Source organism: Dermochelys coriacea, chromosome 1 (assembly GCF_009764565.3).
Source record: "Dermochelys coriacea isolate rDerCor1 chromosome 1, rDerCor1.pri.v4, whole genome shotgun sequence".
NCBI classification, from domain to species: Eukaryota; Metazoa; Chordata; order Testudines; family Dermochelyidae; genus Dermochelys; species Dermochelys coriacea.
The window spans coordinates 119,837,999-119,856,506 of record NC_050068.2 but is presented as its reverse complement, the minus strand read 5'-3'; the positions used below and the strand labels follow the sequence as shown (position 1 = coordinate 119,856,506).

General features: G+C 43.4%; 1 protein-coding gene across 31 annotated transcripts in view; it reads right to left on the bottom strand.

Annotated features, from left to right (window-relative positions):
• The window catches only part of INPP4A (inositol polyphosphate-4-phosphatase type I A), a 188,054-nt gene that overhangs the window by 48,930 nt on the left and 120,616 nt on the right, over positions 1–18,508 (bottom strand). For all 31 annotated transcript variants that reach the window (XM_043519853.1, XM_043520562.1, XM_043490550.1 and 28 more), the window contains 9 exons: positions 17,194–17,312; positions 16,962–17,078; positions 13,703–13,782; positions 12,015–12,126; positions 10,819–10,909; positions 10,029–10,176; positions 6,005–6,135; positions 1,426–1,530; positions 385–493 (listed from right to left, as the gene is read on the bottom strand). In XM_043519853.1, coding sequence (XP_043375788.1) covers positions 385–493; positions 1,426–1,530; positions 6,005–6,135; positions 10,029–10,176; positions 10,819–10,909; positions 12,015–12,126; positions 13,703–13,782; positions 16,962–17,078; positions 17,194–17,312 — 1,012 coding nt within the window. The remainder of the gene's footprint in view (positions 1–384; positions 494–1,425; positions 1,531–6,004; positions 6,136–10,028; positions 10,177–10,818; positions 10,910–12,014; positions 12,127–13,702; positions 13,783–16,961; positions 17,079–17,193; positions 17,313–18,508) is intronic.

Genomic DNA, 18,508 nt, shown 5'->3' with positions numbered 1-18,508 from the left:
GCTAAAGGGAGTGGAAGTATCAAATGTAACATATTTAAAGAGATTCCAATGATATTTTCTACCTCCACAACCAGACAGAACTTAAACTCAATTAAGCCCAATTCAACACTTAAATTGTTCAGTTTAGCTAGTTTAACAACAGTCCTGTAATATTAAATATTCCACAAAAAGTAATTTGAAAAGGAACTATCAGTAAACAAAAACTATTGGAAATGGAAAAACTGTTTTTCTCTCCCCCCCCTTTGAAAAAAGCATAGCATAATCTTCATAATATTTGGCAGAACTTCCAAATGGAGGTGCAACAAAATCATGGAATGTGATGATTTTACAAAGCCTGGAGATTAAGAAAAGGCAGGTGATGCATTTTATAACTCTTCTACTTACTGTTTCTTTGCCTCTTCAAATTTATGCAGCTTTTTCCGTAGACCCCCTGATTTAAAGCCTTGACAGTGAGCTGCTGGTGCTCCTATGGTTACTATGTCATAATTCTGATCTGGATGGACAAAAAGTGCTTACAGATGAAAGTTCACCATATTTACTTTGGTTGAATCTGTGGAAATTCAAACTACTGAAAGGTAATTTCTCAAATATTCCTGCCAGAGATTGAAGTCTTCAGAACAATTTTGAGTGTTAAAAAGTTTGGAACTGCATTAGTGGTGAGAAACTCCCATATACTATGAAGTAAAAGACCCCTGTTTGAAACTTGGACCCCTGTTTCTTGTTCTGGAAGATCTAGAAAGACAATATTCCTATGTCTGGAGATGAAGGAGGATTAACCTTGATACCTCAGCCTATCGTCCCTCCTATCTGAAGGATACACAAGGCAGCTAGGGGTCAACAGGTGGATGGGGCTGAACATTAAATGAAAGGAGAAAATTAGGTCTTTTACAAAGAAGCAAGCTCAACCTAAACAAGTTAATGTCTTTTTACACATTTAAAGTGCAGCCCCCTCACAATTAAATTAAACTAAAAAAAGACCAACTGGGAGGGCCTCTGATGTCATAACCAGAAAAGATCCTGGTGGCTCCTAAAACCAAAGGGGATCCAGCAGATTAATCTAGTAGATACAGCACAGGGATGGAAGGTGGGAGACTTGGGTTCTGTTTCCTAGCTCTGAGGCTGATGTGCTACGCAACCTTGGACAAGCTGATCTGCCCTTTGGTTTTGCCACCTATAAAACAGGGGTAATGATACTTACTCTACTTTACTAAAGTGCTTTGAGATCTAAGGATGGAAGCTGCTATTAAAATGTTAAATATTATTAGTACTGCACAGAAGCTACACTGGTTTGGGGGAAACTTAGCTCTGGATGGCGGAAACCCAAAAAAAGAGAATAATGTGTGTGTGTATATATATATATATATACACACACACACACACACACACACACACACACACACACACACACACACGAGAGAGAAGTACCTGATCCTCCATCATCCTGGACTCTCATTCTCTGTATGTGTAAATTTGTGGGCACGAATTCCAATTTTTTATCAGCTTTCAAGCTACTTGCTTTAAACGAAGGGCCTGAGAAATGTAACAGAAAAATATTTATTCTATATCTGCCCTGTAAAACTATGACCAATTGCCAGTGTCAGAATACCAACAAATGTGGATTGGGGTTACTTTCAACACTGGTTGCACATTAGGTGGGAAGTAATACTGCCAGAAAGTATGACTTGCTGACTAACAGACTTTTAGTTGTAAGTGTATTTGCAAGGCACATGCTGTTAGCTACAAGAGCCACTCACCCGCCTAAATGGCTGGGGGAACTGGATGGTGCCAGCTGCAAGGGAGATACCCACTGAGGGCACCAGGTAGGCTCTTCCCCTCTTGGAGTTTCTGGCACTCAATGGCCAGGTGGGGCCAAACTGTATGATCACAAAAGTGCAAGGGCAACATAGGCTTAATTTAAAATCCACTTTCAAGACCCTGTGACCAACCCTCTGGTACAAGACGACTCCGTAATATTGTGGGGAAATGCCTATTAAAACACAAACCAATGCATAGTCAAATATATTATTTTCATTGTATTTTGATGGAACATGGTCTCTCTGTACACAAGTGCTGGAAGAGCATACAAGAATACAGTGCAAGAACCTGGAGAATGTATTCTTTTAAAAAAAATACTAAAAATCTTCTGATTGCAAGGGGTGAAGAAATCAATCCCACCAGAAGAACATTTATGATAGCAATAAGCAGACGAACAATTCTTCTAGTGCACTCCATCTCACCAGCCTATGAGAATTCGTTTGTTAGGATCCTTATACTCACTTCCACTCCAATTTTGAGTAATTTATATATTGTACAGTATTGGAAAATACAACTAAACTGGAGGAAGTTTACGGTTGAGGCATTCCAGGTCCGTGTACAATTATTGGATTACTTTATTTATTAGTAATAAATATCATCCCTAGCTGATGGATCTGGTGGAGTCCAAATACTAATCTAAGAAGAATGAGTTGGAATTAGATATGCACTTAGACCCTATGGCGGGGTGGTCACCCGCTACGTGGTCTAGAAAGGGTTACAGCCAGCCCTGGGAGAGGGCTGGAGCTTTGGGCTAAAAGCTAGGCTGATTGGGGAAGAAGCCACAGCTGGGCCACACCCCAATCAGACCTCAGCTGACCCTGATAAAAGGGCTAGGAGCCAGGAGCTAGACACACTCTCCCTCCAGCTTCAGAGGGAGAAGGACCTAGCTGCCTGGGAGCCGTGGGTGCAGGCAACAGAGCAGGGCTGGGGAAAGGCGAGAGGAACTCCTGCCTGGCAACTCCCCAGGCAGCAGGCCCTGTGCAAGGCCAAACCAGGTACTGGGGTTGCAGAGGCTGCAGCCCAGAGGATAGGCAAAGGCAGCAGGTCCAAACTCCCCTTGGCTACTGATGAATGGCTTGTACACTGCAGTCTGCCCCAGTGAGTGGTGGCTAGATGCTGACTGGCAGTAGCCATAGACTGAGGCAAGGTGGGGATAGAGGGTTGGGGTTCCCTGGGGGAGACCCAGATCTGTGGGGGGGTGGTACTGCCCAAAGTAAAGGGGCACCAGGATCCAGGAGGGACATGGGGCCCGCCATACGCAAGACATCAGCCTGCAGAGGGTGCCCCAAAGGCTGGAGAGCTAATTCCCAGGACAACCAGTGGGAGGCACCACGCCAGTGAGTCTCCGCCTTGCTATAGGCCCTGATTCAGGAAGCTTTAAACACATGCTTAAGTCCATTGCAGAACTGGGGTCTAAATGACTAGCACATTAAGTTTATATTTTAGCACTGGACTGTTATTTTCTCTTACTGTTCAGGATCCCTGGAATCAATCCAGCAAAGCACCTAAGCACATACTTGACTTTAAGCATGGGAAAGTCCCACTGACCTCACTAGAATGTTTATCATGCGCTTAAGTGCTTTGCTGGATCGAGGCCTTAAACAAAAAAGGTAAAGATGCAACAGGGTCAAAGCTACAGGTGAATTTAATGTTTACCATAGATAATTGCTCTGTGGGTCCCAATGATCCATTATACACAGACCAATACAAGTTCTGTGCTCAGTAATTAATATTGTAATATACTGTCACCTACACACGCCTGCCTTTCTAACGATCTGAGGTGGGATGCATGCTACAACTTTAGCATTGTGCACACTGAAACTTTCTGTTTTACTTTCCTGGGGTTTTGCTTTATTCTCATTGACTGGTCAGTGTCTTTTGAACTGGCCTATCACATGAAAATCACCCTTCCTCATACTGGTCACTGCTGTTCTGTGCTTTCAGGGAGAAATTCTTCCCCTGTGCAGGGAGGCCAGCACAAAGCCTACACACCACTTATAGCAAGTCCCACTTAACCCTTCAAAATAGAAGTTATGTGATGCCTAGACCTTTATGCTGGCCCTCTGTACAGAGGGGAATTTCACCATGAGTGAAGTCACTGTATGTTAAAACAGCAACTTTGAACTATGAATGAACCCCCATCCTCCTCAACGGATGTCAACAGGAGTTATGAATGTAGAACAAGGGTATAATATGGCCTGACATGAATACATAATAGTAAGAAAAGTATAAAAGCAAACAAAATACACCCAATCATTTCCCCCATTCTGAATGAAAAACTGGACTAATATTAGGGTAAATAAAGTTACATCATTCCCCCATTTGTGCGCAACTCAGTCCGTTATAAACTGCCTTATTTCCCATTTAATTTTATTAAGATTTTGAAATAATTACATACACATACACACTCATTCCTTAAAAAAGACGAAACACGGAAATCAAATAATTCCCATAATACTTTAGAGAGAGCTCAGTATAGGGAAAAAAAACCCACTGAGAATCTATCAAACAAAGATTTGAGGACTCTTGGAATAAAAACTAAAACCTAGATCATATAATAATATTACATTATTATATCTATAAGACATTAAAAATTCTAAAATTATTATTAATATAGAGAGTCAGAATGTATTGGGGATTTCTGAAGACAGTTCATTACCTACAGAAAGTTAGTTTGTGAGTTTTTTTATTATTAAGCTGAATCAGCGCACCACAATTTATATTGTCAGTTTATATTACTCCTGAGGGAATTCTGTGCCAAAAAATTCTACACAATATTTTAAAATTCTGCACATTTTATTTATCAATAAATAAATGTAGAGGCTCCAGGCCACTGGCTGCACAGAGATGGGAAATCACCCTGCAGCCCTCCCCTACTGCCTGGGACACAGATTTGGCAGTGAGGCTGCCCCTGACACTGACACAGTGCTAGGGCTGAGCCTGCCCAGAAATAGCCTGGGGCCCTGCACCTTTGCACCAGGCACATCAGGTGTGGGCAGGCAGGCTCAGCCCAGCAGGATCCAAGTGTGGAGGGGTTTAGTGTGTGAGGGATCCAGGCATATGTAAGAGGGTTGTGTGGGGGGCAATCAGGGTGTGGGTGGCTCAGTGGCCACTCTGTGTTTATGTGGGATCTGGATGCTCAGGGGCTTGTTGGGGGGTTCCGGGTGCAGGGGCAATGGGACTCTGCAAGGAGTCCAGGTGAAGGTGATGGGGGCTCAACAGGGGGTATGGGTGCTGGGGCAGTGGGGCTCGGTGGGGTGGGGATCTGGGTGCAACTGGTTGGGGCTCAGTGGGGTGGTGGTCCAGGTGCAAAGTGGTCAAGGTGCAAAGAGGCGGGGCTCCTTGTGGTGAGGGTTCAAGTGCAGGGGGTGGGGTGGGTGAAGTTTCCTGCAGCCAGGAGAGATTTCTGGGGCTGGTTCTGACCTGGCCCCGGCCCCGGCCACTCCCTGCAGGAGAAGAGTAAGTCTCATCCTCCCCTGCCCCCTGCCCAGCTGGCACTAGCAGCTGTGCCCAGTGCATGGTAGGAGCCACCAGTCAGGGCATCTCCAGCCCTCCTGCAGTGATGTACCTGCCCACCAGCTGCCCCAGGATCCTAAAACAATGTGCCCATGCTTCTGGAGAGGGAGGCGTGACCAGTTTTGCGGCTTCCCTTTGCTTCCCCGCAGAAAAATGACTTCTGACAGGGAAGCAAAGAACTCTGGGGGGGACATGAATTCTGCATGCGCATAGAGGCGCAGAATTCCCCCAGAAGTAATATATTATATTACTTATCATTAAGCACATCATTAAGCATATAATAATTATGTATTAATTACATGAAATATAGAGAAGAGTAATACTAATGGAAATCCACAGAAGAGAATTCAGGTGATAAAAATAATAAAATAACAAGAACAATTTAATGTAATTTATTTTTAAGGAAATTGCAGATTACTTTTTCTTTTCCAGATCTCACTCACCATCCCCTCTTTTGTATGTTAAGTTGCACAAATGACTATGATATTTATAAATTAGCTTCTTTGTACAATCACTATAAAACTTTAATAGAGAGTACAAATATTTTGTCTGTTGATTTTTCCTACCAAACCAAGACTAAAACCACTTTTTTGGTTCTAAATCTTTGTTTTAAAAGGAAAGTAAGCAGCATAATAAACATTATCTATTATTACTGAAAATAAATCTTGCCGACCTTTGTATTGATGCAAGTCAGTTAGGTTTTCTTGATAAGTCAGTATAATTGTTTGGTACTGAGTAACTATTTGTCGACGAAGGCTCTCCCAACAGGGAGAAAGCTCTCCCAGTTCTTCTAGTTCACAAACCCTACAAGAAAAAAGCAAAATGTTTTCAACTCAGTTGTACACTTGAGCAAGAAGAAAAAACGTAAGTGATGTCACACAGCAGACTCCTCGGGCAACGCCTTCTGAATTCCATGAAAAGAATTCCAGGCACAAGGGAATGTTTCAATACACCAGAATGGGCAAAATTAAGGTGCCTACTTTCTTTCTCTCCATTTATCCAGAGTTTTCAATAAGGGATAGATCCCAAGTGGGCCCATATGTGGCCACACAGGGGTAAGCAAGAAGCCTTCCCTCTTCATGTGGCTGCACAGTCTCTGTGCTCTGGGAAGAACAGGAACTGCTTGCTTCTGCTCCCCCTAGGAATAAGGATAAGGGGAGAAGGAGGTGGGATCATATCTATGCCCTGAATCCACCAGTGCACTGTGATGGGGAGCAGCTCATAGCCTATTGGGCTGCTTCCCTGACTTCCAGATCCTATATTTCCTCTTCCCTCCCCTCCCCATACAGAGAAGCAACTGTCTGCAGTTATCACCTCCCCTTTCTCTGTATGGGGGAGTTGGAGAGGGAATATAGAATCTCAAAGGTGGGGAAGAAGCCTCATAGGCTATGAGCTGCAGACAGTTGCTTCCCTGCCTTTGAGATCCTATATACAGTACGTACACACACACACACACACACACACACACGCATAGAGACACTCCTCCTGAGAGGCACTGTGAGACAGTGTACTGCTGCAGGTGTGGGGCAGATACAGATAAGAGTGCACATCAAGGGTTGGATACCAGTTGATTCTTACAGATGCGGACCCAGAGTGCAGGGCTCTAGTCATCTTAAACACAAATTTGGGATAGTAGGCAAAGGAATCAGATCTAGCAGTGTCTTTTGTATGCTCTCTCAAGATCCCTGGTCCATAATTTTTACCAATTATCTGTGTATAACTTGAGAGTCCATTTATGGAATTGACAGAATAGTTCTCTATTCATTATATAGTATTTTAGCACATTATCAAAATTAAGCAAGTTTGTCCATCCCACAATAATCCAATGTGTTGACTGCCAACAGGCAACATATAGTATCTACCAATGACTCAGATTTTGAGGCCAGAAGGAACCATCATGATCATCTAGTCAGATCCTTCTGCATAACAGGCCATATAATTTCATCCAGTGATTCCTGCAGCAAGCCCATGGTTTAAAGACTTCAATTGCGGTGGAATCTATCACATCCTTTAATTAGATGTACCATGGTGGCATGGACATACCATGGAGTGCAGTATAAATGTTAGGTAGACATATCCCCCTGGCTATATGCATCCTGTTACTCTTCACACAGAGCTCTTGGGCAGAAGAACTTTACATGAGAGGCAGCATCAGCAGGCAGCTGATCCTCTGAGGAGGTCTCAGACACACACAGACAGAAGGGACCATTGTGATCACCTAATTTGACCTCCTGCACATTGCAGGCCACAGAACCCCACCCACCCAGTACTGCAGTAGGCTCATACCCTGTGGATGAGTTGCTGAAGTCCTCAAATCATGATTTAAGGACTTCAAGTTACTAGAGAATCCACCATTTACTCTAGTTCAAACAAGCAAGTGACCTGTGTCCCGTGCTGCAGAGGAAGGCAAAAAAAACCCTCAAAACTCCTAGGGTCTCTGCCACTCTGACCTGGTGAACAATTCCTTCCCAACCCCTCTTCACAAGCAGCAATCAAGATCAAGCAATCAAGATCACCCAAGTATATTTTAAGCTGTTATCTTAATAGTAGACAGGAGTGATTATACTGGTGTGCCACCTAAAGCTTCATAGTATTTCTCAAGGTTTCAGTACAGAGAGGAATACCTGGGTAGATCTAACGTATCCTGGGAGTATATACTATTAAAGTTTTCAACCCAGATTATAATATAGAAAATAAAATATACAATAAAAATATGCATAACAGTAGGTTTTCTTTCTGCAAAAAAATTCAGACAATAATTCATCTTAAAGAGAATTGTTTATTAATTTAACAATATAGAAGATACTGGATGAAAATAATAAAAAAACTTCTGATACTCTGCATACCTTAATGGAGAGTAAAGATATGCCAATGCCTTTCATCTAAGGGCCCATTTTTCTTAAATTACAGAAAGTCATTTTCAACTTTAAGCCATACTGTTCAGTATTTAAAAGCTTGTTTTACTGGTATTTGTTATGAAATCAGAATTGGTCAGAACATTCATAGAACTTCATTACTCTACAGAAAGTATCCTTGACTGGTGACATTTTCTAGCTAATGCTTGAGTGAATTCCACTGACTAAAGTCTAATACCAAGGAGTAGCTTGTCCTGTTCATTCTAATTCTCTTCTGTTACATTTAGGTTCTTTAGCATGTCTATCTAAAGGATCTACAGCAGGCTTCTCAACCTTTTTCTTTCCAAGGCCCCACCAACATGCTATAAAAACTCTACGGTCCACCAGTACTACAAATGGTTTTCTGCATATGTAAGCCAGGGCTGGCATTAGGGGTTAGCAAGCAGAGCATGCCACAGGGACACCCACGAAGCTAAAACTATTCAAGCTTTGGCTTCAGCCCCAGGTGGTGGGGCTCAGGGCCCTGGGCTTAAGCCTCATGCGGTTGGGCTTTGGCTTTCTGGCCTGGGCCCCAGCAAGTCTAATGCTGGCCCTGCCTGGCAGCCCCCAATGAGGCCTCGGACCCCTGGTTGAAAACCACTGATCTAAAGGCCACTGAGCAGGGTCCAAGAGTCTGGGTTCCAGCCTGAGCCTGAACATCTACACTGCAATTAAACAGCTCCTTAGCCCAAGACCCACAAGGCCTGAGTCAGTGGGCACAAGCCAGCTGCAAGTGTCTAACTGCAGCGTAGACATACCCTTAGCCAGCAACATTCTTATTAATGTCATTTAGCCTATGACAGACAGAACATCGGCCAGGATAGATACATCCCTTTACTCTTTTCACACTACTCTGAAATTTTAATATCCTCAATAGCTATAAAAAGAGGTTGCTATTAATGTCCCGTTACAGGGCCCAAAATGTTAGATGCCAACAACGTAGTAACTACTTACAGGCCCCACCCACACTCCTTGTGCACCTAAAGACTCATGGCCAGATACCTGGCGGATACACTATACAATGCAGCAGTTGGGTAGCCTCCACTGGCAGAGGTCTCACGGGAACCCACTGAGAAGGTGATAACAAGCCCTCAATCTATCTAGGTATTCATATCCCACTCATCATTGCAGAATTCAAGTGCCTCAGGTACAGCTGTCCCAGCTGGTATGTATGAGTTAGGAACACCCACAGACCCATCATATTGTACAGCCTTTTACCTTTCAATTGGACTAAATAAGGATTGCTGCACCAAAATACTAAAGATAGTTAAGAACACTTATTAAAAATTTACCTCAGTATTTAAAGATGCTTTTATAGAACTGCACATCATCATTTTAATAACGCAATCTGCACAACCCCACTTCTGCTATCACTGTCCATTCATCCTGACCACACTAAGTTACTCTGTGGGCTAGACCTTCCTCTACATAGACACAGGTGTAAATCAAGGGTTTAAGTCAACGAGTCAGCCCCTGACCTGTTGTAAAATGTCACAGCTCCATTTGACTTCCACAGAGCTCTGCCAATTTACACCTGCTGAGAATCTGGACCAACAGAGTTAAAGCAGTGTAAGACACTCCAAAGTGAGAGAAGCATCAGGCCTGTGCAAGATACAGTTCACGGCCAATCTAGTGGTGACATGAAGGTATTGACTTGGTTAACAACAACAGGGCAGCAACCAAGTTGCTGCAGTCACTATTTCTGCTGCAGTCTCTTTGTTGTAACAATTTGTTCTCTGCCAGCTCAGCAAAGGATGCACATCACTGCTGTATTACAACACATGTACATTTGTTCACCCTTACCTGGCTGCATCTTCTTCAAGCAGAAGCTTCACAAACTGTCTGGGGATGTGCAGTGACAGTACACTCTCAGCCATCTGCTCTAAGATTCTCAGGTGGTTCCCATCAGTTGTGGGGAAACGATACATCCGACAAATGGCACCACCAAATACTAAAATATTAAAACCACATTATGTAAATATGTGGTTTGAGTTCAGCATTGACAAAGTCTCCTTTCACCCATTACATTAAACTACATTGACTAGATTCAATATTGGCTGCTTGTAAAAATCCAATTTAAGTCATTCACCTATCTAGCTTTTTCAAATGCTATTTTTATAGGAAGGAGCTTTCCACTCAGTCAAAGAAAAACCCCCAAATCCAAAGGTATTCCAACTATTTTAAAGGAAAAAGGAACAATTAATTTTTGAAATTTCTTCACATATTGAATTCTTTCTCCTAATACACAAGTCTGTAGGAGAAGGAAGGACTGGCCATGGTAGATGAATATAATAGCAAACAACATGCAAGATATTTTGCTTCATAAAATATTGTTTGTACTACAAAGGGCTGCAGTGCAGGTGACAAAATAAATTATTCTTATGGGTCTCAATTCAGCAACCAATCCTTATTCAACTTCAAACATACACTTGAGTGCTTTGCTGAACTGGGGCTATGATGGAGGCAACAAGAGATTAGCTGTCACCGATATTGTAAACATGCTAAGTATAGTAAGAACTGTCAATACACACAGAGCAAAGATATTAAACTGATAGTAGGTGAGCTATCAATATCTGCCCAGTTAGCTGCTTACCAGATTTTAGTAACACATCCTTCCGTAATGAAGCATATTTGGATCTGATTCCTAAAGATTCTGTTAAACTTTCATCAACTGGAAGTACAGTCTAAAAGACACAATTAGTAAAGTCTGTTCAATGTAAAACCTCAACACCAAAAGTCAAGCTAAACTGGTGAGACTCAACATAAAGACATGAAGGTAATATTCAAAACAGGGAATGTTTAAAATACATATTCCAAACATTTATCATGGACAATTACTATCCTGACTGCAAACTGAAATACTAAAAACATCTATCAGATCTTCAGATAAGGGACCTAGTTTTTATTTGTACTACAAAGCATCTAGCACACTTCTGAGTGCTGTAAAAATGATGGGCCAGATCCTCAGCTGCGGTAAATTGGCTCTATAGTCTACATCAATTTACTGGCCCAATAAAAGATCATGATAATCCACATTCTGAACACAATACAGGCCTTATGTACACAATACAGTGTACACAATACAGATTATATGACTTCAGATGTATTCATAATACAGAGTCTGAAGCATTAAACTTGTTCTCTAAGCAGACAGGCAACTATAAATATCTGCACTAGAGAACACAACTTGTTACTATCAGAAAAGATCCAGGTTTCAGATAATAGTGTGGTCTGTTCTTTTAAACTATTTGATCATATTTCTACTTCAAATCTGTCCTCCTTGAACTTCCATTTTCACAGACAGCTTCTAATAATCTAGTTTATGCATTTGCTTGGTACTGCCTTCAGATTTACAAATGGACATCACTGAATTTCTTGTAAAATCAGCTACGTCCCATAGGCATGCATCATGCACAGTAGGTAGTGGGTTTTATTTTATTTTTTTTAAAGGGTATACTGCAATACAAGCCAGTGTAATTAAGGGCACCATAGAATAAGAATTACCACAGACAAGTTTTCATTCCACCATCTTCAAGAACTCACAGCATTACAAAAGACTGTATATCACAGCCTTTACCCAAAGTATTTCATCAACATTGAACTGTTTGTTACAGATTAACCAGCTAATATTTGTATAGTACATTGAAACTGTAAAGACCTATAAGTGCTAAGTAGAATTAGTAAGGGATTGGGTAGAGGGGGAGGCAATTTGCAGATTACAACATTACCTATAACATAGTTACAGGATTACTGAAGACAATCTGAGGCTGATACAATGTTTACACTCACCCTCCCATTAATGGTGTCAGGAGACCTTGTTACAGGAGGCTTTTGGTCAGTTTTTTCTTCCATTTGCCATCCTATAACTGTGATGTTACCTACGCGATCACTTTCAGCAGACCTGCAACAAAAAGTTGTTTTTTTTTTAAGAGAGGGATCTGTTTGTCAATAGGAGACCAATTATTACTACACACAGTATACTAATCTGTGAACTTAATGAACTTCCTTTTGTCCCTACCATCAAAAGCCTTGTCCATGCCTTGGTCATCTCTTACCTTCACTAATGCAACCTCCTCTATGCTTCTCCCACTGATTCCTTCAGGGCTTTCAATATGCTGCTGCTGCAATCATCTTCCTCTCCAGTGTCTCTGACCATGCTAATCTCCTACAAAGATCCCTTCACAGATTTCCCTTTGCATCACGTTCAAGATTCTCACCTTCACCTTTAACCCTCTCTAGCAATGCCACCCACAGTTACACGTTTGAGCTCAGTTCCTTCTAATCTCCTCCTGCTCCCCTCACTCTGCACAAGCTTCCTAACTTCTCCCACACTTGATTTCATACCTCCAAGCTGACCCCTAAGGGTTGGACTGTATCCCTGTTCTTTGGCACCAAGCTACCATCCCACAAGACACTCTCCTCCCATGAAGCTTTTCAACATTAATCCACCCAGTAAATTATTTTTTAAAATAATATTGAAGATATCTGCTCTGCTTTGAGACTGGTTCTTCCTATAGCTAGAGTGTTGTAAGGACAAACACACTATAGTCTGTGAGATGCTCAGACACTACAGAAATGGAGACCATATAAATACCTTACATAGATAAATAGAGAGACAGGGTAGGTGAGGTAATAACTTTTATTGGACCAATTTCTGTTGGTGAGAGAGAGACACTTTCAAACTTACAGAGAGCTCAGTAGCTAAGATATCCAATGTAAATAAGAAAAGATTCTGGTTTTCCAAAGGTTTCAGAGTAGCAGCCGTGTTAGTCTGTATTCGCAAAAAGAAAAGGAGTACTTGTGGCACCTTAGAGACTAACAAATTTAGTCTGTCAACTTCATGAAAAAACTCGTACAGAAAATTTGTTAGTCTCTAAGGTGCCACAAGTACTCCTTTTCTTTTTGCGAATACAGACTAACATGGCTGCTACTCTGAAACCTGTCATTATGCAAGGCACTGAATTTAGCCGTATAGAGTGGAAATCTGTCAACTTCATGAAAAAACTTGTACAGATAAAATTTGTTAGTCTCTAAGGTGCCACAAGTACTGGTTTTCCAAAGCCTCCCCTGTTCGTCTCTCTCTCTCACACACACACACACACCTTAGATATCAGTATAGTTAAGAGTAGCCAGTTTTGCCAGTGTGTGTGTACTGTGTGAAAAAAGAAATTGCACTTGTGGGTACACTTTCAACTTGCGGAATTAAAGACAACTCCCAACAAACAATTACAGCGTTCTCATTCCTTTTTCCCTGCATGCTTTGCCACCAAAAATCTATCCCAATATTTGAAAAGGTTCTTATGTTCTACATGTTTTAATCACCACCCAATAACTGATTTTCATTAGTAGAGCCCGTAAACTTTGAACACTTATTTTTAATTAAAAATCAAAAACAATTTTCACAACATGCTCTCGGGCCCTACTAATCACAGTGTTAGGAATGTTAGTTTCTGATGGACTGAAACAACATTACAAACCTTAGTGTTAAATGCAATCTATGGTTCTTCTCCTGAAGTAATTCCTTTACAGTGAACATTCCAGAACCCAATAAATACATCTGAAAAGAGGAACATTATTAGTGTAGACATTTCAATTCATAAAGCACCTGTCCATAAGCGCAAGTCGTGTACAAGGATTAAACACTAGAATTATAAAGAAACATTTAAGAACAAAATACTATTACGAATAATAATAAACTATCCAACCAGGCTCAGAAAGCATAACCAACAAACAAACAAACAAAAACCCCTACTACCTTGGGAATTTTTCCCTTGAGGAAAACAAGACCTTTGCTTTCGCTGGGCTTGAGGGAAAGGACTCTCCCAACACACACAAGCCAAACCAAAGGCATGGAAATGGTGCGGTCTTGCATGGAAGAGCAAAGGGGGTGACCTTCACTCTCTATGTTAATGGGTCAGAGAACAAGCTCAGTATTTCCATCCAAGCAATAATAATGAAAGTCCTGATTGTGTCCCCCACCCCAAAGGCTTATGGGCAAAAGAGAAGATTGGGTAGGACCAGGGAGACATGACATATCCTCCTATTGACTCTCAAAGACTCTACAACCTCACACTGTGTCATCTATTCTCCACAGCCTCCCCACTGAGACTCTGAGGCAGCCACAGATAGGGGGAGTCATGGGAGACCCTGATGGAGCCACAGCACCAGGGAGTCATGGGAGAACAGGCAATGGGGCCAGAGCCAATGCAGACAGAGGCAGATTAAGATTTAGTGAGGCCCTGGGCACAAAGAACATTTGGACCCAGGAGCACCAGAACCGGGGGGGGGGGGAGGACCAGGGGGCCATGCCCCGCCCACTTTTTACCATGGGCATAGTAGTTTCAGGTAGGTGCAGAGCAGCAGCAGCAGCAGCACGGGAAAGCTGATCACCTTCCTGGTGGGGGGGAGGCCTCAATACTCCCCTGGCCACGAGGCTAGGGTTACCAACTTTCTAATTGCAGAAAACCAAACACCCTTGCCCACCCCCTGTCCCCGCCTCTGCCTTGCCCCTTCTCTGAGGCCCCACCCCCACTCACTCCATCCCCTCTCCCTCTGTTGCTCGCTCTACACCACCCTCACTGACTTTCACCCGGCTAGGGCAGGGAATTGGGGTATGGGAGAGGGCTCTAGGGTGGGGCCAGAAATGACAGGTTCAGGATGCAGGAGGGGGCTCTGGGCTAGGGCTGGGAGTTGGAGTGCGGGAAGGGGTGAGGGCTCTGGCTGGGGGTGCGGGCTCTGGGCTGGGGATGAGGGATTTGGGGTCCAGAAAGGGGTTCCTAACTGGGGCAGGGGGTTGAGGTGCGGGAGGGGGTTTTGAGCTGGGGCAGGGGGTGCAGGCTCTGGGAGAGAGTCTGGGTACAGGAGGGGGTGCAGGCTCCATCCGGGTGGCACTGACCTCAGGCAGCTCCCGGAAGCGGCGACATGTCTAGCTCCTAGGCAGAGGGGCCAGGCTCTGTGCACTGCCCGCGCCTGCAGGTGCCACCCCCCCAGCTCCCATTGGCCATGGTTCCCAGCCTCCCTGGCCACCCCAAGCTTACAGGACGCAGGGACATGGCAGTCACTTCCAGGAGCTGCAGGAAGCCTGCAGTAGCCCCGCTGCACTGCCCACTGGACTTTTAGCAGCCTGGTCAGCACCGCTGCCAGGGTCCCTTTTCAACACGGCGTTCCAGTCAAAAACCGGACGCCTGGCAACCTTACACGGGGCCCTGCCCCTGCTCCTCCTCTTCCCAAGGCCCCGCCCCCTGGCCAGGCCAGAAACCAGAGCCAGGCCATAAGAGCTCCCCCAGGAAACTCAGGTCACTGTGGGGAGCCCCAAACCCTCCATCTGCCCTGGGCAGCGTGCCCTGGGATGCGGAGACATGGGCTGGAGGCTACTCTCAGGCACCCTGACGCACCGCCCAGGGCAGGTGGAGGGTCCAGGGCTTCCCACAGCAGCTGAGGTTCCTTGGGGCGGCTCTTACCATGACGTGGCTCTGGCTTTTGGCCTACCCAACGGGCAGGGACTCTGGGGGAAGAAGAAGAGCAGGGAGTAGGCCACAAATCTGGTGCCGGTGGCCCCCCATTTCTACACAGTTTCCGGCGCTCCGAATTGGCCAGGGCCCCTCACCTTGGCCACCTGTAGAGTGAAGGAGAGGTCTGAATCTATGGATTTTTCTATGAGGAAGCAAACCCCACCCTCTCAATGGGGCAACGTCGGGGGTGGGAGGAATTTCAGTGAGAGAATCCATCTGAAGACTCCCTTCTCCAAAATTTTCTTTTGCTCATTTTTCTGCAGAAGGGGACGAGCTGGGTCGAAGTTATTACTTTTTCTTGGATGTCAGTTTGTTGGTGGGTAATACACACGTCAGAGGGTATCAATCATAACATTCACTTCAGGCTGTCCTTTACTGAGATGATATTTGAACAGAGAATGAGTCTAATTCCTCAGGCATATAAATTCAAAGGCTGATCCAGAGTATCCTTATGTCAGAAAACAGATTGCATGGTTGCTTTCCTGAATGCATCTTCTGGCATTTTTGCTTCAGAAACAACCTTCTATTTTGCAATTCAGGAATTTTTGAAAAGCAAGACTGAGCTGTCAGAAAGTTGCAGGGATTTTGATGTTGTGGAACTCCATATGCTGCTAAGCAATGATAAAGTGGCAGTGCTAAGTGTTTTTGAATAAAAGGATGCACAATGTTCATACTGAAATTAAAAACTACTCAAAAGTCATGGAGCTTCCCGCCCCCAGCCCCCAGTTTTCATCAAGAACTTGAAGGTGGGCTCATTTTTGAGAAAAATTATGCTAAGATAGGCCCAATTTTGAGGAAAAATGGCTTTGCATGCAGATTCTTAGGTTTTTCAATTGTTTTCAATGAACAATTGTAAAGAAAAAATTACTGTGAAGCAAAATTTGGGGTTTGTGGAATTACGCACAGCCAAATTGCAATCATTTTCATATAAAACCCCTCAAAACACTTTTTTTCTTTTAAATTTCACATAACTCTAATTTGAGGCCAAGAGAGACTATCATTCTAATTTAGAACAGAGTACCATAAAGATGGCACCTTTCACTTTAAACATGTAGAACATATTTCAGCCTTTAAATGTGTAGGACACACCAAATTAAGAGTTTGCAGGGGGCCCCAAAGTAAGAACAGGTTTCATCATACATGAGGTGAAAATCCAGAGCTTTGGTTTAATTTAGAGCAACAGAAATGATAGAAGGATTATGAAGGAATACAAAAGTGCACTTACTGTTCCCTGAGATCTATCTTTGACGTCGTACACAGAAAGTTTGATTTGCGTCATTTGATTGATAAGAGAGTCTTGAAAAAAGGCAATGCTGCTTAGAAAGATAGGATTATTTGTTCCCTATGATTATAAACAAAAAAAAAGTAATATTAATGCAGTGTGATGTATGTTGAAATAAATGTTTCTTATACTAGCTTCAACCTTAAATCAAGAGCAATAATACACCACCACTCACCTCAATAATCTCTGTCTGTGCATGCTTTGTCCAGAATGCCTGAGGAGGTGTAGTGACACTCACTGCGACAAAAGTATTTGGTTTTCGATCTAGCGATGGTGTGAGCAACTCACTGCAAACTTTAGAGGTTTAAGAATATAATTTTTAAAGTCATGGTCTTTCTGACATTGTCCAAAATTCTACAGTTATCATAAACATGTATAATACAAAGAGTGGGCAAGTGACGAAGGGCCAAATTTTCAGTATGCTTCTGTTTTGTGCATAGGTACAATACTCATGTTTGTGCATGCAAACAACAATTGCACACAAAGATCAGGTAGTCAGATTTGGAATTACCAACTATGCATATGCAAATGTGGGTATTTTTACACACACAAAAGATATAACATGCACAAAACTGGAACATGCTGTGGGTTCCCAGCTGCAATTTAAAATTAGTCTCTCCCAGAGGTACCACTGTGAGAGGTTGGTGGTGCAACCATTGCCCTTTCCCTCAGGCACTACTGTTCATAATGGCACAAGGGGTATTTCTCCAGTGGAAAGCTCATGGGCACGGTGTGCACGAAATAAGCCTGCAGTCTGCTGAACTCTTTGATCAATAGTATCTTCTCAAGGATATCATTGGGAGTGCTTGAATACCAACCATGTGTCTGCATTGTAAACAGAAGTAGACGGTCCATCAAAACAAGAGGGCACTTTATTTCCGCTAACAAAATTATTGTCCTTTCATTCACCTACAAAGCCATTATTTTAACTACTGTGGAGAGGGACATGGAAGAGGAATCTCCTTCCAAAAAGTTTGTATGTGATTGCCTTCCATACATAGTTAAACAGAACTTTGGTATTAAGGCTGAAAATCCATGTTGTTTCCAGTTGGAATGCCATCATTATGCCTAGAGACACAAGGTGATGAGGTAATATTTTTTCTGTACCAACTTCTATTGATGAGAGAGACAAGCTTTCAAGCTTACACAGTGTGTAAGCTCAAAAGCTTGTCTCTTTCACCAACAGAAGCTGATCCACTAAGACAGGGCTGGGCAAACTACGGCCCGTGGACCGCATATGGCCTGCCAGCCATCTTAATCTGGCCCTCAAGCTCCCTCTGGGGAGAAGGGTCTGGAGCTTGCCCTGCTCCGGCACTCCATCCGGGGAGCAGGGTCGGGGGGCTGCTCCACAAGGCTCCCAGAAGCAGCAGCATGTCCACCCTCTGGCTCCTCTGCATAGGGGCAGCCAGGGGCCTCTGCTCTGCACGCTGCCAGACACCAGACTCCAAACACCGCCCCCCACAGCTCCCATTGGCTGGGAACAGTAGCCA